Below are 23,783 nucleotides of genomic sequence, written 5' to 3' on the forward strand. Positions count from 1 at the left end.
ACAAGTGCAGAGAGACAGAGGGGTGTAAAATGAGGGTAGAAGCAAAAAGTAGTAAGGTGAAAAGTAAAAGTGGCAGGCAGGCAAATCCAGGGCAAAAAGCAAAAAGAGCCACTTTTCAACATAATTGTATAAGGGCTAAGAGTGTTGTAAAAACAAGCCTGAAGGCTTTGTGTGTCAATGCGAGGAGCATTCGTAACAAGGTGGATAAATTGAATGTGCAGATAGTTATTAATTAATATGATATGGATCACAGAGACATGGCTCCAGGGTGACCAAGGATGGGAGCACAACATCAAGGGATATTCAATATTCAGGAGGGATAGACAGGAAAGAAAAGGAGGTGGGGTAACATTGCTGGTTAGAGAGGAGATTAACGCAATGAAAAGGAAGGACATTAGCCTGGAGGATGTGGAATCGATATGGGTAGAGCTGCATAACACTAAGGGGCAGAAAACGCTGGTGGGAGTTGTGTACAGGCCACCTAACAGTAGTAGTGAGGTTGGGGATGGCATTAAACAGGAAATTAGAAATGCGTGCAATAAAGGAACAGTAGTTATAATGGGTGACTTCAATCTACATATAGATTGGGTGAACCAAATTGGTAAGGGTGCTGAGGAAGAGGATTTCTTGGAATGTATGTGGGATGGTTTTCTGAACCAACATGTCGAGGAACCAACTAGACAGCAGGCCATTCTAGATTGGGTATTGAAGGAAGGGTTAGTTAGCAATCTTGTCGTGTGAGGCCCTTTGGGTAAGAGTGACCATAATATGGTGGAATTCTTCATTAAGATGGAGAGTGACATAGTTAATTCAGAAACAAAGGTTCTGAACTTAAAGAAGGGTAACTTTGAAGGTATGAGACGTGAATTAGCTAAGATAGACTGGCAAATGATACTTAAAGGGTTGACAGTGGATATGCAATGGCAAGCATTTAAAGATCGCATGGATGAACTACAACAATTGTTCATCCCAGTTTGGCAAAAGACCAAACCAGGGAAGGTAGTGCACCCGTGGCTGACAAGGGAAATTAGGGATAGTATCAAGTCCAAAGAAGAAACATATAAGTTAGCAAAAAAGCGGCACACCCGAGGACTGGGAGAAATTCAGAGACCAGCAGAGGAGGACAAAGGGCTTAATTAGGAAAGGGAAAAAAGATTATGAGAGAAAGCTGGCAGGGAACATAAAAACTGACTGTAAAAGCTTTTATAGATACGTGAAAAGAAAAAGATTGGTCAAGACAAATGTAGGTCTTTTACAGTCAGAAACAGGTGAATTGATCATAGGGAACCAAGACATGGCAGACCAATTGAATAACTACTTTGGTTCTGTCTTCACTAAGGAGGACATCAATAATCTTCCAGAAATAGTAAGGGACTGAGGGTCTAGTGAGATGGAGGAACTGAGGGAAATACATGTTAGTAGGGAAGTGGTGTTAGGTAAATTGAAGGGATTAAAGGCAGATAAATCCCCAGGGCCAGATGGTCTGCATCCCAGAGTGCTTAAGGAAGTAGCCCAAGAAATAGTGGATGCATTAGTGATAATTTTTCAAAACTCCTAAGATTCTGGATTAGTTCCTGAGGATTGGAGGGTGGCTAATGTAACCCCACTTTTTAAAAAAGGAGGGAGAGAGAAACCGGGGAATTATAGACTGGTTAGTCTGACATCGGTGGTGGGGAAAATGCTAGAGTCGGTTATCAAAGATGTGATAACAGCACATTTGGAAAGAGGTGAAATCATCGGACAAAGTCAGCATGGATTTGTGAAAGGAAAATCATGTCTGATGAATCTTATAGAATTTTTTGAAGATGTAACTAGTAGAGTGGATAGGGTAGAGCCAGTGGATGTGGTATATTTAGATTTTCAAAAGGCTTTTGACAAGGTCCCACAGAGGAGATTAGTGTGCAAACTTAAAGCACACGGTATTGGGGGTATGGTATTGATGTGGATAGAGAATTGGTTGGCAGACAGGAAGCAAAGAGTGGGAGTAAACGGGACCTTTTCAGAATGGCAGGCAGTGACTAGTGGGGTACCACAAGGCTCAGTGCAGGGACTCCAGTTGTTTACAATATATATTAATGATTTAGACGAGGGAATTAAATGCAGCATCTCCAAGTTTGCGGATGACACGAGGCTGAGCGGCGATGTTAGCGGTGAGGAGGATGCTAAGAGGATGCAGGGTGACTTGGATAGGTTAGGTGAGTGGGCAAATTCATGGCAGATGTAATTTAATGTGGATAAATGTGAGTTTATCCACTTTGGTTGCAAGAACAGGAAAACAGTTTATTATCTGAACGGTGGCTGATTAGGAAAAGGAGAAATGCAACGAGACCTGGGTGTCATTGTACACCAGTCACTGAAGGTGGGCATGCAGGTACAGCAGGCGGTGAAAAAGGCAAATCGTATGTTGGCATTCATAGCAAAAGGATTTGAGTACAGGAGCAGGAAGGTTCTACTGCAGTTGTACAAGGCCTTGGTGAGACTGCACCTAGAGTATTGTGTGCAGTTTTGGTCCCCTAATCTGAGGAAAGACATTCTTGCCATAGAGGGAGTATAGAGAAGTTTCACCAGATTGATTCCTGGGATGGCAGGACTTTCATATGAAGAAAGACTGGATCAACTAGGCTTATACTCACTGGAATTTAGAAGATTGAGGGGGGATCTTATTGAAACGTATAAAATTCTAAAGGGATTGGACAGGCTAGATGCAGGAAGATTGTTTCCGATGTTGGGGAAGTCCAGAACGAGGGGTCACAGTTTAAGGATAAACCTTTTAGGCCTTTTAGGACCGAGATGAGGAAAAACTTCTTCACACAGAGAGTGGTGAATCTGTGGAATTCTCTGCCACAGGAAACAGTTGAGGCCAGTTCATTGGCTATATTTAAGAGGAAGTTAGATATGGCCCTTGTGGCTAAAGGGATCAGGGGGTATGGAGAGAAAGCAGGTACAGGGTTTTGAGTTGGATGATTAGCCATGATCATACTGAATGGCGGTGCAGGCTCGAAGGGCCGAATGGCCTACTCCTGCACCTATTTTCTATGTTTCTATGTTTCTATTTAAAAGATCAGTACAAAAGGTTTTGAGGGATAAGTGCCAAAAGCAGGCAAATGGGACTAGATTGGGTGGGCAACTCAGCCAGCATGAATATCGAATCATAGGGCCTATCTTGTTCCTCATAATTTTATATATATTACATCTAGGTCTCCCCTCAATTTCTTTAGAGAAAAGAATCCGTCTCCAACCTCCCATTTTAGTTAAAAGTTTATAATCTAGTCAATATTCCAGTGAACTTCTTCTGCACCCTCTCCAAAGCATCCATGTCTTTACTATAATGTAACAACTAGAATTGCATGTAATACTGATAATGTAGCCTAACACTTAACTTAAGGACCAACTGTATCATTCTTCGTGACTACTTCGAAAGGTGATGAGCCATAGAGCTTGACCGCACAGAAACAGGCCCTTCGTTCGGCATCTGTTATTTTGTCTCGTTTCATCAACCTGTACCTAGCACATAACCCTCCACATAATCCTGCTCATTCATGTACTCCAAACTCCTCTTAGAGACTGAAATCACATCTACACCCACACTTCTGCTGTCATCTCATTCCACTCTGAGTAAAGTAGCTCCCCTTTATGTTCCATTAAACATTTCACCTTTCACACTTATCCTATGACCTTTAGTTCTAGACTCACCCAACCTTAGTGGAAAAAGCCTGTCTGCATGTACCTTATCTATACCCCTCATAATTCTGTACTAATCACAAACTGTTCTTTCACAATCACTTTTGCTTTTCCTCATTCCCAATGTTGAGCACTGGCACAACCCCCCCCCCCCCCCACCACCCATATTACTCTCTTGAAATCTCTCTCGAATGCCCTTTAAAATAGCTCCCCTTCCAAGCAGTCAATACTTGGAAAGTTAAGAAAACCCCACCAGTATTTATTTATTGAGATGCAGCACAGAGTAGGCCCTTGTAGTCCTTCCACCTGCACCACCCAGCAACCCCAATTTAACCCTAGCCAAATCACAGGACAATTTATAATGACCAATTAACCAATTAATGAGGAAACAGGAACAGCCGCAGGAAACCCACGCAGTAACGGGCAGAATGTACAGAGAGCAGTGGGAATTGAACCCAGGTCGCTGGGCCAACAGAGTGGCCTTGTGCTGACCACTCTGTTACCATGCCAAACAATTACCTATTGCTTTTTACATTCTTTTGCAATCTGCCTGCATATTGGTCCTTTTAAATCTTGATTATTGCAAAGCTAATGTATAGCACAAAGTGACCACTGTTTTTATACCCAGGTTTTCCCCATGGAGCCTTATTCGCTGATTCCTGCAAGATATCCTCCCCAAGTACTCACGTAATCCTCTCCCTGATCACAACTGCAATACCCCTGCTCTTCTGTCACACTTGAAAATTGTGTACCCAGGAACATTATTTCGTCCTTCCCTTAACCATGTTTGCAAGATTGCAATAATATCATCACCCCATGTGCTGATCCATTGTGTGGAAAAGCGTACAAAGCAGTGTGATGCTTCACCAATGCCTGGCAATGTGCAGGACAGCAACAAAACTGAAAGTCAGAAAATGGAATGATATCGTTAGCAGAGATTAGAAGGAAGTAAAATATCTGGTTTTTAGATAACAAGAAACATTGATAAGTTCAATTTCAGGCCTTTCCCTTCCAACTAGATTATTTCTTTTCTCGTTCAAACCTGCAGGGTACAGATTCCCTGCAAGTATGGCCTGAAGATAAAGGTTTATTTAGACTCATAGAGTGATACAGTACAAGAACAAGCCCAACTGATCAGTGCAGACCAAGACCCAAGTGTGGAGTTGCACTACTAATCAGGGACAATATCACAACTCGGATCAAAACTTGAGGGCCAACTGTACAGGCATATTAAGGAAGGGAGTAAAAACAATAAGGTTGTTGTCATGGCGGACTTCAACTTTCAAAAATAAACTGGATCTTCTTAGTGCAAGAGGTTTAGATAAGACAGAATTTGTTAGTGCATCCAGGAGAGTTTCTTAAATCAACACATAGGTAGTTGAACAAGAGGAGGAGCTGTACTGGACCTGGAGCCCGGCAGGTGAGTGACCTTTCAGTGAGTGAGCAGCTAGGAAACAGTGACCACAACTCCTCAAGTTTTAGTTAAAGATAAGGATAGATGTGAACTGGTGGAACAGTGTTAAATTGGAACAGGGCAAATTACAAGGGCATTAGGCAAGAACAAGGGAGAGCTAATTTGGAATAGCAGTTTTTGGGCAAGTCTACATCTGACATACGGAAGGTTTTTAAAGGCCACCTGCACAGTGTATAGGGCAGCTATGTTCCAGTCAGAAGGATGGCAAAGTTAGAGACATTTAGATGTTGAGAGGTGATTAATTTTGTTAAGCACAAGAAAGGTAAAATATACAAAGCTTAGGAAGCAAGAATCAAACAGAGCTCTTGAAGATTATTAAAAAAGATTATAAAGCCAGAAAAGAACATGTTTGTATCTGTGTCAGTGACCTGGATGATAACGTGCTGAAGATCAGCAAATTTGTGGATGACATCAAGACTGGGGGTGTAGAGGACAAGGAGGAAGGCTGTCATAGCTGCAGGGGGATCGGGATCAGCTGGAAAAACAGGCCGAACAATGGCAGATGGAATTGAATGCAGACAAGTGCGAATTGTTGCACTTTGTTAGAACCAACCAGGGTAGGTCTTACACAGTGAACGGCAGGACACTGAGCAGTGTGGTAAAACAAAGGGATCTGGGAATACAGGTCCATAATTCATTAAAAGTGGTGTCACAATTTGATGGGGCCATAAAGAAAGGTACATTGGCCTTCATAAATCACAGTACCAAGTACAGGAGTTGGGATGTTATGTTGAAGTTTTATAAGACATTAGTGAGGCCTAATCTGGAGCATTGTGTGCAGTTTTGTTCACTTACCTACAGAAAAGTTGTAAATAAGGTTAAAAGAGGACTGAGAAAATTTACAAGGATGTTGCCGGGTCTGGAGCACCTGAGTTATAAGGAAAGATTGAATAAGCTAGGACTTCATTCCGTAGACTATAGAAGCATGAGGGTAGAGTTGACAGAGGTATGAACAATTATGAAAGGTACAGCTACTGTAAGTAAGCTGCAGAGATTTGTAAACTTAGTCAGCTACATCAAGGCCACTGGCCTCCATAGTATTCAGAACATCTTCAAGGAGTGATGCCTCAAAAAGGCAGCACCTTTTTAAGGACCCCCATCTGCCGGGACTTGGCCTACACTCATTGCTACCATCAGGGAGGTGGTACAGGAGCCTGAAGCACACACTCTGATTCAAGAACAGCTTCTTCCCCTCTGACTTCTGATTTCTGAATGACATTGAACTCAATAATACTATCTCACTACTTCTTTTATTTATATTTTTGAATTACTTCTTTAACTTTTGAATATATACATTTACTGTAATTCACAGTTTTATTTCTCTATTATTATGTATTGCATTATGCTGCTGCCACAAGAATACAAATTTCACAACATATGCAGGTGATAGAGTGATAGAAAAGTGCAGCCCAGAAACAGTCCCTTTGGCCCATCTAGCCCATGCTAAGGCATTTAAACTGCCTACTCCCATTGACCTGCACCCAGAACATTGCCCTCCCTACCCCTACCAGCAATATACCTACCAAACTCCTCTTAGAAGTTGAAATTGAGCTTGCATGCACCACTTGCCCAGGCAGTTCATTCCACACTCTCACGGCCCTGAGTGAATAAGTTTCCCTTGATATTAAACCTGATTCTGATTCTGAAATGCAAGCAGGCTTTTTTCCACTGAGGTTGGATGGGACTACAATTAGAAGTCATGGGTTAAAGGTGCAAGGTGAAATGTTTAACAGGAAAATGAGGGGAAACTTTTTCACTCTGAGTATGTGGAATGAACTGCAGCACGAGTGGTCCATGCGAATTCGATTTCAATGTGTAAGTGAGGTTTGGATAGCTACATAAATGGGATAGGTATAGAGGGCTATCGTCCGGAAGTAAGCTGATGGGACTAGGCAGTTTAAATGGTCCAGCACAATCTAATTGGGCCAAAGGGCCAGTTTCTGTGCTGGACTTTTCTATGACTCTAACTCCTGAAGGGAATTAGGAAATCCAGGAGGGGCCATGAAATGTCCTTGGAAAGCAGGATTAAGGAGAATCTCAAGTCATTCTGTACATACATCAAGAGCAAGTGGACAACTAAGGAGAGGGAGGGAACACTCAAGGATAAAGTGGAACATTTGCTTGGATGCAGAGAATGTGGGTGAGGTCCTTAATGAGTACATTTTATCTGTATTTACCAAGGAGAAGGATATGGAAGATAGGGAGATCAGTGCTGAGCAAATTAATATGCTAGGGCATTTCAAAGTAAAGGAGCAAGTTGTGTTGAGTCTCTTAAAGAGCAGTAAGGTGGATGCCTCCAGGGCCTATGGGTTATTACCCAGGTTATTGACAGGGGCAACAGAACAGATTGATAGCACCTTAACTAATATTTGTGTTCTTTCCAGCCACAGGTGAGGTCCTGGAGGAATGGCAAATAGCTAATATTATTCCATTATTCAAGAAGGAAAAGAGATAATCCTGGAAACTAGATTTGTGAGTCTCACGTCAGTGGTAGGGAAGGTACTGGAGAGAATTCTTAGGGACAGGATTAATGAGCATTTGGAAAATCATGGCCTAATTAAGGAGAGCTGTCATGGAGCAAACCATGGTCTTAGTAACTTGACTGAGTTTTTTTGAAGAGGTGACGAGAGTGATTGATGAATGTGGAGCTGTGGATACTGCTTACATAGATTTTTAGTCAGGAGTTTGACAAGGTCCCTCACGGGAGGCTAATTCAGAAGGTTAAGATGCATGGGATCCGTGATGAATTGGCCATTTGGATTCAGAACTGGCTTGCCCACAGAAGACAGAGGGTAATGGTCTAGCTGGAGGTCTGTGATCAGTGGTGATCGCAGGGATCTGTACTGGTCCTCTGCTGTACATTGAATATAGAACAGTACAGCACAGGACAGCGTCTTTGGCCCACAGCGTTGTGCCCAGACAAATAAATTACTCATCAAATGGCTAACTAATGTTCATATCCTTCCATCTTCCTCACATTCATCTGCCTGTGTAAATGCCTCTTCAAAGTCTTCAACATATCTGCCACTCCCACCACCTAGGCACTCACCACTCTGTATAAAATACCTGCATTTCCTTTGAAATTATTCCCTCGTATCTTAAATGTATACTCTCTGGCATTAGTCATTTCAACGTTCGTTAAAAGATGTCGTCTGTCTACTCCATCTATGCCTCTCATAATCTTATAAACCTCCATTGGATTTCCTCTTGGCTTCCTTAATCTTCTCTGCCAAAGCTACTTCATGTCCTTTCAGACACACTGCTGCATCCTCTACACTCCTCCAGGGATTCATTTGATCCCAGCTGTCTGCATGTGACTAATGCCTCATCCTGTATCCCGATCGAGGCATCAGTATCCCTCATTATCCAAGGTTTCCTATTCCCACCATCCTTACCTTTTACTCCAACAAAACAGGCAAATCCTCAGCTCTTACGATCTCTCCTCTAAAAGCCTCCCTGTTGCCTGTGGACCCTTTGTTCACAAATACTCTAGTCCAATCAAGTTTTGCAAGCTCCTGGATCACCTTGGCCCAATTTAGAACTTGAACATGTGGACCGGTTCTATTTCTTTCCAGGACTAGTTTATTAATATACAAATGTTGGACCTGTATCTCGGAGGGGAAAAGAAGCACAAGTGAATAAGCACAAGGCTCATTTTGCATTGCAAAGTCGCAAATTTTGCATTTCTCCAGACTATGGCAAAGTCACGGGGAAGTGGGGAGAGTTAGGAGAAAGACAAACTATTATAATAAATCTACATACCAACTCTAAAGATCAAGTCATCTTCAATTGGATTTTCTTTTCTTTTTCCAGTGCTATACATACTTGCTGGTCGTTTTACAGCCTTCTGTTTCACATGCCCATTGCCAGGGGATTTCACACGTCTCTTGACACCGTCAGATGTTGGAGAAAGATCAGTAGGTTTGACAACTCGTAATTTAAATGGACTCCCCTTAATGTGCTGATCGTAAAGCCTGAGAGTGAGTGTAAAGTCACCCTCCTTCTGTTCCTTGTGTATCGTATAAAGGAAGTCATAGGTTCCATTCCTATTATCCAGTATCTCCCCATCAACTACGCTGCCATCGGGAGATGCAATTTCAGCACTAAGACATGCATTTCCAGTTTTAACAAGTTCTCCATCCTTGTCCTTTGTTGTTATAGTAACAGACGTAGGATGGCCAATCACACACTGTCTCAGACCCTCACCTGTCGCAACAGTCTCATAGGCCACCGCATTTGTAGTTATAATCGTACCTAAATTGTGTATGGATTTTTTAAGCCCTTCAGTTTCCACTACAAATTCCAGCTGATCATTTTCTTGTGGTTGCAGAGGGAACGCCTGAAGAGCAAGCTCATTCAACCTGTCACCTATTTGCTTCTTAACTAACAAGACTTCCATTTCTGTCCCATGGTTTAGGGCTTGTTCAGTGAAGTTGCAGTTACTCCTGATGCTTTCCTGACCCTGCATTAGTGCATCCAGTTGTGCTTGCAGAACCTGCAACAAGAAATTAATATTTACTGCATGTTATTAACTAAAATATCAGTGAATAGCAGGAATTTCTAAGGATTTTTTTATCTTGGCATTGAGATGACATAATCACATTAAAAATGTTATGCACTACAATAATATCCTCAAGTTACATATACAAAATACCCTTACTGCAAACATAAACCAGTCTTGGAAAGGCAAGGAAAACACTAATATAAATGGAGATTAAAAGCTCTGGATTTTAAATAAAGCAAGGGGGCAGTATGCTTTAAAAAAAAAAGGGGCAAGACTAAAATGCTACAACTAAAGACCGAAAGTAGTAATACGGATGTGGGGGGGGGGGGGGGGGCAGGCCACTGAAACTACAGTGTGGAATTTTGTTAAAAGGCATAAAACAAACTGTAGTGAGAAATGGACAATAGTTCGTGAATGACTGCAGAGTCAAGAATTAAATAAGGAAATACCTCCAGAGGTCTGAAAGAATGGTATAGTCAGAAGCTCTCACTACATGGTATGCACTTGAAGTGGTGCAATGTCAGGAAGTATATTTTAAGCCAGATGGTCCCCTACTGCATTAGAGATTCCATCCTTCATCTGGTCTGCACAACTCTTTTTGTTTACAAATGCTGCTCAGCCCCTGACTTTCTCCAGTAGATCCTTCATTGTTCCAGGTTCCAGTTTCTGTAGTCCCTCGTCTCTCAACTGTGATCAAATTTAGTCTGATTCTTTGGTGTATGTAGTGTAATATTCCAAACATTTTTGCAGCCCCTGCGGAATAACACTGGTCACAAACCTCCAGGCCAGAATACTCCACTACCACTCTCCCTGCCTTCTATGCGCAAGCCAATTCTGAAGTTTTCCCTGAATCCCATGCCTCCTGACTTTCTGAATGAGTTGACCATGGGGAACCTTATCTAAAATCCTTATACAGTTCATCACATCCACTGCCCCTAATGTGCTTTATCACGTCCTCAAAGAATTCAAATAAGCTCACTAGGTATGACCTGCCCCTTAGACTGCCATGCTAACTACCCCTAATCATACTATCTTCTTCAAATGCTTAGAAATCCTGTCTCAGAGAACCTTCTTCAATAATTTGCCCAGCACTGAAGTAAGACTCACTGGACTATAATGCCCAGGATTATCCCAACATTCTTTCTTGAACATGTTACGAACGCGTGACACGTGACAGTGGTGTACTTGTCACGTGACAGGTGTTGAAGCTATACTGGACTTGAGGTAATGGTCTTGTGATGGTGGAGTGATGTCATTTTCCTGCCAGTAGAGATCATGTGACAGGTTTTTTTTACAGGGTATAAAAGGAGGACCCCTCCCTGTGAGGAGGGGCAGTTCGTGGCTGGATTTGCCATGTTGACTTCATGCCACTGCGTGATTTAATGTTATGACGCAGTTTAGTTGAAAGATGAAGTTTTATTTAATGCCTAAGGTTTAAAAGGTCATTGCCAGCAGTTTCTTTATAATACTGCTAGTTGAGAATTAGTGGAGAGTGAAGATCAAAGTTTGGGAGTTAAAAGATCGAGGGAAGTCGATTTCGACGGTGAAACAGGTTCAACCTTGTTTGATCCTCATTCGGAAGGAATTCGTTGACTGTCCCCGTGTTAATCCCTGTGAATAGCAGAAAGGATTGGGAACAGTTTTGTAAAGGAAAGGTCAGTGCCTTTAAGCCGTTTCATTTCACCTTCGTAAAATTCTTCGTGGGAAAAGTAGTTCGACTGGGAACTGCAACAATACGACGTGAAAGAGAATTTAAATCGTCTTAAAAAGTCTCTCCCTTAAATGGACTGTAAGCATTTTGAACTTTTGCAATACTACTTTGCAACATCGCTTTAAGAACTGTGTAAGCTTCATTGCTTTAAGAACTGTTTAAGCTGCCGCACAGCAGCTGATTTCCGGTTACGTCAGTGATTTGTTTACTTTTGGGGGCTTTGTTTTCAGTGTTTAATAAACGTGTTATTTGTTATAAAAACCCCTGCCTCACTCATATATTTATTGTTGCTTGAATCCGTAACAAACAAAGAAAGAATAACATTTGCCACCCTCCAGTCCTCTGGTGCTATTCATACGGCTAGTGAAGACACAATGATCATCGCTTCCCTTAGTAACCTAGGGACTTATCTATCCCAATGTTTTTCAAAAATTCTACCAAATCATCTTTCTTAACATCAACATGCTCTGCTTTACGTCCTCTTCACAAACGTCAGCTTCCTCTTACTGATGAATTTTCATTAAGAGCCTCCTCTACCTCTTCTGACTCCAGGCTCATGTTTCCTCTTCTATCCCTGATCAGTCCAACCCTCTCTCTGGCCAACCTCTTGTTCTTTACATATGTGTTTTTATTAATCATAGTCACCAAGACTTTCTCATGTCCCCTTCTAGCTCTAAGTCCATTCTTCAACTCCTTCCTGGCTACTTTGTTGCTCTCTAGAACCCCATCTGATCCTTACTTCCTGAACCTCAAGTAAGCTTCTTTCTTTTTGATAAGATGGTCCACGTCTCTTTTGAACTATGGTTCTTTCACCTACCACCCTTTCACTGTCTCAATGGAACAAACCTATCCAGCAGGTACTCCTTGAATATCTCCACTTCATGAGGAGATTGAGACAAGTGATGCTCTCCCCCAATCCATTATAACCAATTTTGACAGGAGTACAATTGCGAACGTTCTGGCCAGCTGCATCACCGTCTGGGTAAGGGGATGCAAGGCATCCGACCGCAAGTCTCTATGAAGGATTGTGAGGACTGCTGAGAAGATCATCAGGGTCTCTCTTCCACTTTCAAAAGAGATATTTATCAAGACCACTGCATATCTTAGCATTGTTAATGATCCCTCCCATCCATCTAACAATCCCTCTGACCCCCTGTCATCGGGCATAGAATGAGGACAAGAACTGTTAGGATAGGAAACAGCTTCTTCCTCCAGGCCATAAGACTACTGAACTCCCTGCCATCACCCAGGTCTCATCATGTATGGAGTGCCAGAAATGTGAGACTTTTTACATTTGTAAGGGGTTTCTTCTTTTATGTTACTGCTAAGGCTACTAAAATGGCTTCTTTGTCATGTTAAAAGTAAAAGCCATGGGTGACCGCGGAGGTACGTGCACCGCTGAGGACCCGCGACTCTGCCTTCAGAGCAGGCGATAAGGAAGCTCTAACAACAGCAAGGGCCAAACTGTCCTGGGCCATCAAAGGGGCAAAGCGTGCACATACCCAGTGAATCCACAGCCACTTCCAGGACAGTGGCGACACGCGGCGCATGTGGAAGGGCATCCAAAACATCACCAATTACAGGACAACATCACCTGACTGTGATAACGAGAACTGCATTCATTTGTTAACCAATTGGGATAGCTGTTATTCTTTCTTGTGGGTCTGTAAGCTAGTGTTGTGCTGACTTTTGAGGAGAAGGCCGAGGGGGTTGGAGAGAGAAGACGCAATGTTGTAAGCTGGGCGACGGAACGGACCCCGAGCGGGGGTTTGAGGCCCAGGGTTTCGGCAAGGAGAGGAGATGAGGACAGATTCGTGTGGAGCGTCTGGTCGACCACCGTTGTTGGTCCCAGGCGGCGGGTCGAGGAGATCGAAGGGGATCGAATGGTGGCAAGAAGACTTTGTTAACTGAGCTCCAACGGTTGTACACGAAGTGGTTGGACTTTGATAAGTTTGGCGCCTTTTACTTTTCCTTTTATAAAGTGTAATCACTTAATCGCATATGGTGTACTGTCTGTTATTTGGCTCACACAGCATCCACACAAGCTGATTACCCAGTTTGGCGGGACCGAAGGCTGCTCCCCCTAGATGAAAGCAAGCTGAGCGAGCCTGAGGCTTACCAGGGGGCTACACATTTTAACTTGCGTCATAAGTGCACATCATTAATTGTTAATTTACTTGTGGTAATAATACATTATGTGTTCTATGTGCATTAATGTACTGTGTTGTGCACTTTGGTCCAGAGGAACATTGTTCCGTCTGGTGGTGACAATAAACTGAAGTTGAACTGTGGAAATACTGGGTTATTTGCCTGAAACAAAGCTACACCGCATCACAATGCATTCAGTTAAGATGTTCAGAGGGAGGTTGTTCCTATTCCTGAATGGTCACAGTACCAAATCTGGACAGTTCTAATAACTGAGGCTAAGCTTCTTGTCAAATTCAGTGTCAGACCACTTTCAGAGCAGGGCTTGGTTAACACTTCCCAAAGGATTATGACCTGAACTGTTAACTCTCTCCCCACATATACAACCTGGATTGTTGAGTATTTCCAGCACTTGATTTGTTTTTAACTTCAGGGTCATTCCAGCTGTTTGAGAGACACTTGCTGAACACCACAGGGCGAAGCAAGCACAGGAAATAACATGTAATTATTGTATTTACACTTGTACTTTGGACTTCCCATGAACTTCAAGGGCTTTTACTTGTACAAACATTGAAGTTATAGAGCACTACAGCTGGGGTCACCAACCTTTTTTGCACCGCGGACCAGTTTAATATTGATAATATTCTTGTGGACTAGCTGACTGGGAGGGGGGTGGTTGGGGGTGTTAATCACGACCAGAATGTAGGTTATAAGTCACTTATAAGTGGCTAATACACTCAATTTCGTTTCTAAAAGGATTTATCTAACAAATTTAATATTAAATACAAAGCACATATTTTCCTCGCATGAATATAGTGATAAGTCAATTATAACTCACTTATAAGTCAATAGTATCATAACATTTTAAGTAACGTTTGGATATTAAACACACAGCACATATTTTCCTCGTTTGAACATATAAAATCATTGCAACACACCAGTGAGAGGACAAGGTAAGGGCTGGAGGTCCCCATACCAGGGCCGCGGCGGTCGCAGTCCGGAGAGAGCGACCGACTGAGCAAGGAGTGCGACAGGATGCGTATCCACCCTCCTTGTAGGTAGGTAGGATCTATCGGCCGACAAAAGTTTGGCTCGAGGGATGACTTTCAGTAGATCGCAGCAAGGTAGCTGCTCTGCTACTTACAAAACGCTGAGCCCAAATTAGGTCGTCTGCGAATATTTTAGCACCAGGTTCTCCATGAACGTTTGGTATGCTAAACAGGTTCAGAGGCAGCGCCCATCTGTCCACGCTCCAGGACAGTACCAACAGCACTTCCTGGCAACCGGTTACCCGAGGCCAACCAGTGATCCCTGGCGCGAGGATATCACTACGTTTAGGCGACTGATGACCTCGCATGGGTGACGACCTCGTGTGCGTTCAAGTTCAACAGTGGGTGTGACAGGGAATGAGGAAAGGTGCAGCTGACTCATATCATTTCATATCACCAAATCATATTGTTTTCTCGCGGCCTAGTAGCACATAATTTGTGGCCCGGTACCAGTCCGCGGCCCAGTGGTTGGGTCCACTGCACTACAGCACCAGAACAAGTCCTTCAGTCCATCTAGTTTGTACCAAACTGTTATTCTCCTAATCCCATAAAGCTGCACCACAACCATAGCTCTCTTCCCATATCCTTCCCATCCAAATTTCAAAGTAAAGTGCATCATCAGAGTATGTGTATGTCAGCACATACAACCCTGAGATTCTTTTTCTGTGGGCATACTTGACAAATCTATAGAACAGTAACTGTAAACAGGATCAATGAACAACAAACTGTGAAAATGCAATTACAAATAAATAACAATAAGTAACGAGAGGATGAAACACAATATAAAGAGTCCTTAAAGTGAGACCATTGGTTGTGGGAACACCATTTCCCTCAAATGAGTGTAGGTATCCTCTTTTGTTTAAGAGCCTGATAGTTGAGGGATAGTAACTGTTCCTGAACCTGGTGGTGCGAGTTCCGAGGCTCTTGTACCCTCTGCCTGATGGCAGCAGCAAGAAAAGTGTATGGCCTGGGTGGTGGGGATCTTTGATGATGGATACTGCTTTTCTATGGCAATGCTTCATGTAGACGTGCTCGACGGTTGGGAGGGCTTTACCTGTGATGTACTGGGCTGAATCCATTACCTTGTATAGGAATTTCTACTCAAAAGTACCAGGTCATTTTCTTTAAATTTGCATTTGAACCCACATCCACCACTTCCACTGGCAGCTCATTCAACACTTGTACCACCCTGAGTGAAGATGTTGCTCAAGTTCCCATTCAATATTTCACCTTTCACCCTTAATCTATGACCTCTACTTGTAGTCCCACCTAACCTCAATGGAAAAAGCCTCCTTGCTTTTACCATATCAATATCCCTCTATCAAATCACCCTAATTTTTCTACACTCCAGAGAATAAAGTCCTATCTTATTCAACCTTTTCCTATAAACTCAGGTCCTCAAGTGTCAGCAACTTCCTTGTAAATTTTCTCCGTACTCTTTTAAACTTATTGACATCTTTCCTGTAGGTAGATGACCAAAACTGGGCACAATGATCCGAATTAGGCCTCACCAATGCCATATACAATTTCAACATAACACCCTAACTCGTGTACTCAGTATATTGATTTATGAAGGCCAATGTGCCAAAAGTTCTCTTTATGACCCCTATCTACCTGTGATGCCACTTCTAAGGAATTATGGACCTGTATTCCCTGAATCTTCTGTTCCTGACAGTTTACTGTGTAAATCCTACTCTGGTTTGTGTTTCTGCCTGCAGCCAAGACAGTTTTTTTTTAATACAGTCTACAGCAGAGGCTTCACAATTTAAGTAGAGTAGTTTAAGAAGAGTTTAAGTAGAGAATCACAGCTGTATGCAGTGCAATGGATTTCTTTCACTAGTGTGCTAATTCCCAAGGCCATGTTGAAAGGAAAATTGTTATTCTATTGCAAAAGCACTAATGCTCTCATTTCAGAATTAATCTACTCTTAAGTTCTTTCTGTTCATTTAAGGCTAACAAAAACTCACTGATTGAAAGAAAGTTCAGACACATTTTGTCCCATTGTATATACAGAAGCTGAAAAAGAACAACTCAGCTAAATAAGGTAAGGACAGGTTTGGCACGGCATTGTGGGCCGAAGGGCCTGTATTGTGCTGTAGGTTTTCTATGTTTCTAAATACTGCCTTCAAGGTCTTCAGTCTACCAATTCACAGTCATCAAGCACAGGAACAGAATGTTACAGTCATCGTGTCAATTTAAATTAATCCCATCTGCCTACAAATGGTCTATATTATACTATCTGCTGCTTGATCATGTGCCTGCCTAAATGCCTCTTAAATATTGCTATGATACCTACTTCCAACACCTCCCAAGGCAGTGGATTCCAGGCACCTATCAATCTGAAATCAAAACCTGCCCCACAAATCTACTTTCAGCTTTTCCTGTCTCTATGGACTCTAGGATTTGAAATTTCCACCTTGAGAGAAGGTTTGTCTATGCCTCTCACTATAAACTTCTGACAGGTCACCCCTCAGCCTTCGAAGCTGCAGAGAAAATAAACAAAATTAATCCAAGCTCTCTTATGTCTAAAGAAGTATCTAGTGTTTTCCCAGCATAGATGACAAATAAAACTCTTCCTGGGCTTCCAGACAGCTACAGATATTGATTTTAGCCGACGCTTCAATGACAAACTCTGCCATCTTCATCGGGGATGATGTCTGGGCATGTCTAGTCTGGTAGTATATACAATCCTGTCATCCATCCCTCCTGATTGGATGAGGACAAACCAATCAGGTTTCTGTTGTCCCACCCTGTTCACAATCAAATTCTAATTCTTACTTAAAATGAGATCTGTCACAGATGCACCACTCTCTGGCAAAAGAAATTCCTTCTCATTGCTGTTCTATATGGACATCCCTCTATTTTGAAGCTGTGCCTTCTGGTCCTAGACTCCCCATCTATAGGAAATACCCTCTCCACATCCACCTTATCAAGGACTTTCAATATTCAATACGTTTCAATGATATTCCCCCCTCCCCCCAATTCTTCTAGGCTCCAGTGAGTACAGGTCCAGAGTTATCAAACAATCCCCATACATTAACCCTTTCATTCCCAGAATGGCCCTCGTGAACCACCTCTGGACCTTCTCCAATACCAGCACACCCTTTCTTAGATAAGAAACCCAAAACTAACAGCAGTCTGACCAATGCCTTTAAAAGCCTCATTATTACATCGTTGCTTTAATATTCTAGCCCTCTGGAAATTAATACTAAAATTGCACGTGCCTTCCTTACCACAGATTCAACCTGAAATTGGGAATACCGCACGAGGATTCCCAAGCCTCAGTGCACCTCAGATTTTTGAATTTTCTCCATTTAAAAAATAGTCTGCATCTTTATTCCTTCTACCAAAGTGCATGACCATATATTCCCAACACTGTATTCCATCTGCCAATTCTTTGCCCATTGTCTCAATGTAAGTCTTTATGCAGACTCCCTACTTCCTCAACACTACCTTCTCCTCCACTGATCTTCGTTTCATCCGCATTCTTGGTACAAAGCCATCAATTCAGTTACCCAAATCATAGATACATAACAAGAAAAGAAGTGGCCCCTGTGGAACGCTAGTCAGTGACGGCCACCCAGAAAAGCCCCATTTATTCCCACTTTTTGCCTCCAGCCAATCAGCCAGTGCTCTATCCACATCAGTAATTTTCCTGTAATACTATGGGCTCTTATCTTGTTAAGCAGCCTCATGTGTGGCACTTTGTCAAATGACTTTTGAAAATCAAAGGAAACAACATCCATGACTCTCGTCTACCCTGCTTGTTATTTCCTCAAAGAATTCCAACAGATTTGTCAGGCAAGATTTCCCTTAAGGAAACCATGCTGACTTCAGCCTACTTTGTCATGTGCCTCCAAATACCCCCAAAACTCAACCTTAATAATGGATTCCAAAATCTTCCCAACCTCTGAGGTCAGGCTAACTGGCCTAAAATTTACTTTCTTCTGTCTCCCTCCCTTCTTAAAGAGTGGAGTGCAATTATCCGGTCCTTTGGATCCATTCCTGGATCTAGTGATTCATGATTAATGCCTCCACAATCTATTCAGCTACCTCTTGCAAAACCCAGGGGCATAGTCCATGACACATAGGAGCAGAACTAGGCCATTCAGCTCACTGAGTCTGCTCAGCCATTCCATTATGGTTGAGCCCAGATCCCACTCAACCCCATACTATATCATTTGATACCCGGACCGATCAGGAAATTATCAACTTCTGCCTTAAATACACACACGGACTTGACCTCCACCGCAGTCTGTGGCAGAGCATTCCACAGATTCACTACTCTGGCTAAAAAAACCCTCCTTACCTCTGTTCTAAAAGGTCACCCCTCAATTTTGAGGCTGTGGTGTGGCCTCTAGTTCTGGATACCCCCACCACGAAAACATCCTCTCCACATCCACCCGATCTAGTCCTTTCAACATTCAGTAGGCTTCAATGAGATCCTCCCACATTCTTCTAAATTTCAGTGAGTACAGGCACAAAACTGCCAAACACTCCTCATATGTTAACCCTTTCATTCATGGAATCATCCTCCTCTGGAGTCTTTCCAATGACAATACATCCTTTCTGAGATATGGGGCCCAAAACTGTTGACAATACTAATCCATATCAACCTTCAAACCTTACAGCTCCCAAGCACCTTCTCCTTCACAAAAGAAGTTATACTCACTTCTGCCCTGCCCCACCAACCCTCTCAAAGTACTCGCATATTGATAGTGCCTTCCACAGTGAAGACTGACACAAAATACTTAATCAATTAATCTGCATTTTTTTGTCCTTAATTACTTGCAAAAATTTCCAACAGCCCCATATCCACTATTGCAAATGCCACTCCATTCTTTAAGGAGGGATGGAAGCAGATGAAAGGAAATTATAGGCCAGTTAGCTTGACTCAGAGGTCGGGAAGATATTGGAGTCCATTATTATGATTGAGGTTTCAGGGTACTTCGATGCATGTAATAAAATAGGCCAAAGTCAAGGGGAGATCTTGCTTGAAAAATCTGTTGGAATTCTTTGAGAAATAAGAGGCAAGATAGAGAAAAGAGTCAGAGGATGTTGTTTATTTGGATTTTCAGAAGGCCTTTGGCAAGTTACCAATGAGACTCTATTGTAATACAGTCATCCCTTCTTATCTGTGGGTTCCGCGTGCGCGGATTCAACCAACCATGGATCTGGAAAACCCGGAAGTTTCTCTCCAACATTCGTTGTTTGAACATGTACAGACTTTTTTTCTTGTTATTATTCCCTAAACAATACAGTATAACAACTATTTACACAGTATTTAAAGTATACTTAAAGAATACAGTAAGATGTTCATAGGTTACTGCGAATCGGGATCGAAAAAAAATATAAGTTCTCTCTCCAGCACTCGTTGTTTGAGCACGTACAGACTTTTTTTCTAGTCATTATTCCCTAAACAATACAATATAACAACTATTTACACAGTATTTACATTGTATTAGGTATTACAAGTAAGTCGGAACAGGTACATCCGGTATTATTTAGTGTCAGTTAGTCAAATGTTTGTCTTAGTATATATATAGTAGATACCTTTCTATGCATATTAAACTCTGAAACGTATGTATTTAAATAATTAAACCACTGCGTTGCTTAGTAATAACTGTAGTTTTCATCAGTGCAGAGCCTTTCACATGGTCCATTATTCTCACTTTACCCTTTAAAATTGTTCTGATCATTGACCGACTGTAGCCTAATGATTTTCTAATGACCGATAATGTTTCACCTCTTTCCAATAGTTTTATTATTTCCACTTTATTTTCAGTCATGATCGTTTTCTGTCAATGTAACTCCGCCGGATCCTAAAGTCCATTGCACTGAGACAGGTTAATTAAGGGACTTGAGCATCCGTGTTTTTTGGTATATGCGGGGGGTCCTGGAACGAATCCCCTGCGGATAAGGAGGACCGACTGTATAGGAAACAGGTTCAAAGGGATTTGGGAGTCCCTGTGCAGGATTCCCTAAATGTTATCTTGCAGGTCAAATCTGTGGTAAGGAAGGCAAATGCAATGTTAGCATTCATTTTAAGAGGACTAGAACAGAATACAAAAGCAAAGGGTTTACAAGGGACAAAATTTGTCCTGTGGAAGATCTGAATGGCAATCTATGCATGGAGCCAAAAGAAATGGGGGAATTCATAAACAGATTTTTTGCATGTTTATTTACTCAGGAGATGGACACAGTGCTGAAAAATCCCCAGAGCCTGACAAGATGTTCCCTCAGACCCTGTGGGAGGCAAGTGTAAAAATTGTTGGGGCCCGAGCAGAGATACTTAAAGCACCCTTAGCGACAGGTGAGGTACCAATGGATTGGAGGGTAGCTAATATCATTCCGCTGTTTAAGTAAGTCTCTAAACATAAAACAGGAAATTATAAGCCGGTGAGCCTGACGTCAGTAGTGGGAAACTTACTGGAAGGTATTCTAAGGGCCCAGATATATGAGTATTTGAATAGACGGGGACCGATTAGGGATAGTCAACATGGCTTTGTGCGTGGTAGGTCCTGTCTAACCAAGCTTAAAGAGTTTTTTGAGGAAGTTGATGACAATCAGGCCATGGATGAGTCAGTGCTTTATTCCTTGGAACACAAAAGATTGAGAGGAGATTTGATAGGGGGTTACAAAATTATGAACAGGATTAATGCAAGCAGGCTTTTTCCACTGAGGTTGAATGGAACCACAACTAGAGATCAAGGGATAAGAGTGAAAGGTGAAAAGTTTAAGTGGAACATGAGGGGGAAGTTCTTCACTCAGAGGGTGGTGATAATGTGGAACGAGCTGCCAGTGCAAGTGCTGCATGCAAGCTCAATTTCAACGTTTAAGAGAAGTTTGGGTAGGTACATGGATGGTTATCGTTCGGTTGCAGGTTGATGGGATTAGGCAGTTTAAATTGTTTTGTACAAACAGGTTGAAGGGCCTGTTTGTGTGATTCTAAGTCAATTGAGATAAGTGTGAGGTGATGTATTCTGGAAAGTCTAGCCAGAGTAGTAGCAATACTATTTTGTGGTAGGGCATTATGGAACAGAAGGACCTGCATTATTCATTGAAAGCAGTGCCAGAGTGAATAAGACATTTAGAACATTGGCCTTCAGCCCCGACATCGAGTAAAATCAGAATGCTAGTTGCCATTGCACAAGTTGTTGACGAGGCCCCACTTGGAGTAAGAAGTACAGTTTTGATCATCTCGTCATAGGAAATACAGGTGGAACGGGAAAGGGTGCAGGAAAGATATGGTTGCCTGACATAGAGGACCTGAATTACAGGGTAAGGCTAGGTCTGGCCATGCTCGGCCTTCATTCTTTCGAATATTGGAGAATGAGGGGTGACCTTTCATAACTGTTTGAAATGAAAAGCACAGACAAGAAGCATGATAACTGTCTTTTCCCAGGACAAAGCAGTCTTAACTAATGGGCTTAGATTTAGGGTAAGAAATTTAAAAGGGTCTTAAGAGACAAGTTTTTTTGACATATAGAGGTTGGTGAGAATACAGAATGACCTGCTAGAGGCAGGTACAATAGTATCATTGAGAAGCACTTGGACAGATATGTACAGGGCACAAGGTTGGGCTGGACTGGTTGGCCCAGGGGCTTTTACGTGTGCTTTATTGCTCCAACTCTGTGACTCTATGACTATACAAACTAGGCTACTGTACTATGCTTAGTACTTTTTAAATGGATCAGATTGCAGAAGTAAGTGCTATCTAGCACTCCACTATCCATCTTACCAACGGGTACCAGTGGCATGCCTCAGGGATCTGTTCTGGGACCCTTACTCTTCGTGATTTTTATAAATAACCTGGATGAGGAAGTGGAGGGATGGGTTATTAAGTTTGCTGATGACACAAAGGTTGGAGGTGTTGTGGATAGTGTGGAGGGCTGTCGGAGGTTACAGTGGGACATTGATAGGATGCAAAACTGGGCTGAGAAGTGGCAGATGGAGTTCAACCCAGATAAGTGTAAAATGGTTCATTTTGGTAGGTCAAATATGATGGCAGAATATAGTATTAACGGTAAGACTCTTGGCAGTGTAAGGGATCAGAGGGATCTTGGGGTCCAAGTCCATAGGATACTCAAAGCAGCTGCACAGGTTGACTCTGTGGTTAAGAAGGCGTATGGTGTATTGGCCTTCATCAATCGTGGAATTGAACTTAGGAGCTGATAGGTAATGTTGCAGCTATATGAGGCGGTGCGGCACGGCAGCAGCGGCCTTTCAGACCTGGTGTTACTTTAATTTAATTTTCTAATTTAAGTTTGAATACACAATTTTCGATTAGAACACATGGATAACAGAGCGACTATCTACCATCGCCAGATACTACAACAATACAGAGATCGCCCAAAAACAAACCATCACGAAGATCTGCTGGTCAAATTACATGACCTCGGCTTGCTGAGGGGAACAGGCCTACAATCCTCGGACTCGCCTGATGCTGGTAGTTGGAGATAGAGATGTCGTAAGCGATGTGCGTGGAAGCGGAAGCGAGGTAAGGAGGCAGGGGTCTGTGCCAGGCAAAAAGCAAACTCTAGCCGGCCGGCTCTCCCGTCCATTCAGCTCTCCAATCTCTGTTCCCTGGACAATAAATTGGACTACATCCGACTCCAAAGAAATAATCGGCGGGAGTACAGAGTTTGCTCTGCATACGATTTTACAGAGACACGGCTTACTGGTGGAATTTCGGATGCCGCCGTTCAGCTGGACGGTCTCACCTTGTTTCGTGCGGACAGGGATGCAGCTGTCTCCGGTAAGACTCGCGGTCGTGGTGTGTGTATTTACCTCAATACGGATTGGTGTAAAAACTCTGTGCTGGTTTCCAGATACTGCTCATCGTTAGTGGAGTTTGTGGCTGTTAGATGCAGACCATTTTATTTGCCATGGGAATTCACCTCTGTCCTTATATTCGGTGTTTACATTCCCCCCAGCGCTAATGCTAAGGAGGCGCTCTGTGAACTGTACGGGGCTATTAGCGAACTGCAGAACGCACACCCTGATGGACTGTTTATTGTCGCCGGTGATTTTAACCATGCGAACCTTAAGTCAGTGCTCCCCAAATTCCATCATTATCTGGACTTTCCAACGAGGGGGGAAAACGTGTTGGACCTGGTTTATACAAACCTCCCTGACACGTACCGGGCAGAGCCCTCCCCCACCTCGGATACTCAGACCACATCTCTGTTATGCTTATCCCAGCACGTCAGGCGCTCC

General features: G+C 42.7%; 1 protein-coding gene across 4 annotated transcripts in view; it reads right to left on the bottom strand.

The window, feature by feature from the left end:
- The window catches only part of trim2a (tripartite motif containing 2a), a 386,751-nt gene that overhangs the window by 249,980 nt on the left and 112,988 nt on the right, over positions 1-23,783 (bottom strand). For all 4 annotated transcript variants that reach the window (XM_073043157.1, XM_073043161.1, XM_073043158.1 and 1 more), the window contains exon 6: positions 8,918-9,650. In XM_073043157.1, the coding sequence (XP_072899258.1) occupies positions 8,918-9,650 (733 nt within the window). The remainder of the gene's footprint in view (positions 1-8,917; positions 9,651-23,783) is intronic.

This window comes from Hemitrygon akajei, chromosome 4 (assembly GCF_048418815.1).
Source record: "Hemitrygon akajei chromosome 4, sHemAka1.3, whole genome shotgun sequence".
Classification (NCBI taxonomy): domain Eukaryota; kingdom Metazoa; phylum Chordata; class Chondrichthyes; order Myliobatiformes; family Dasyatidae; genus Hemitrygon; species Hemitrygon akajei.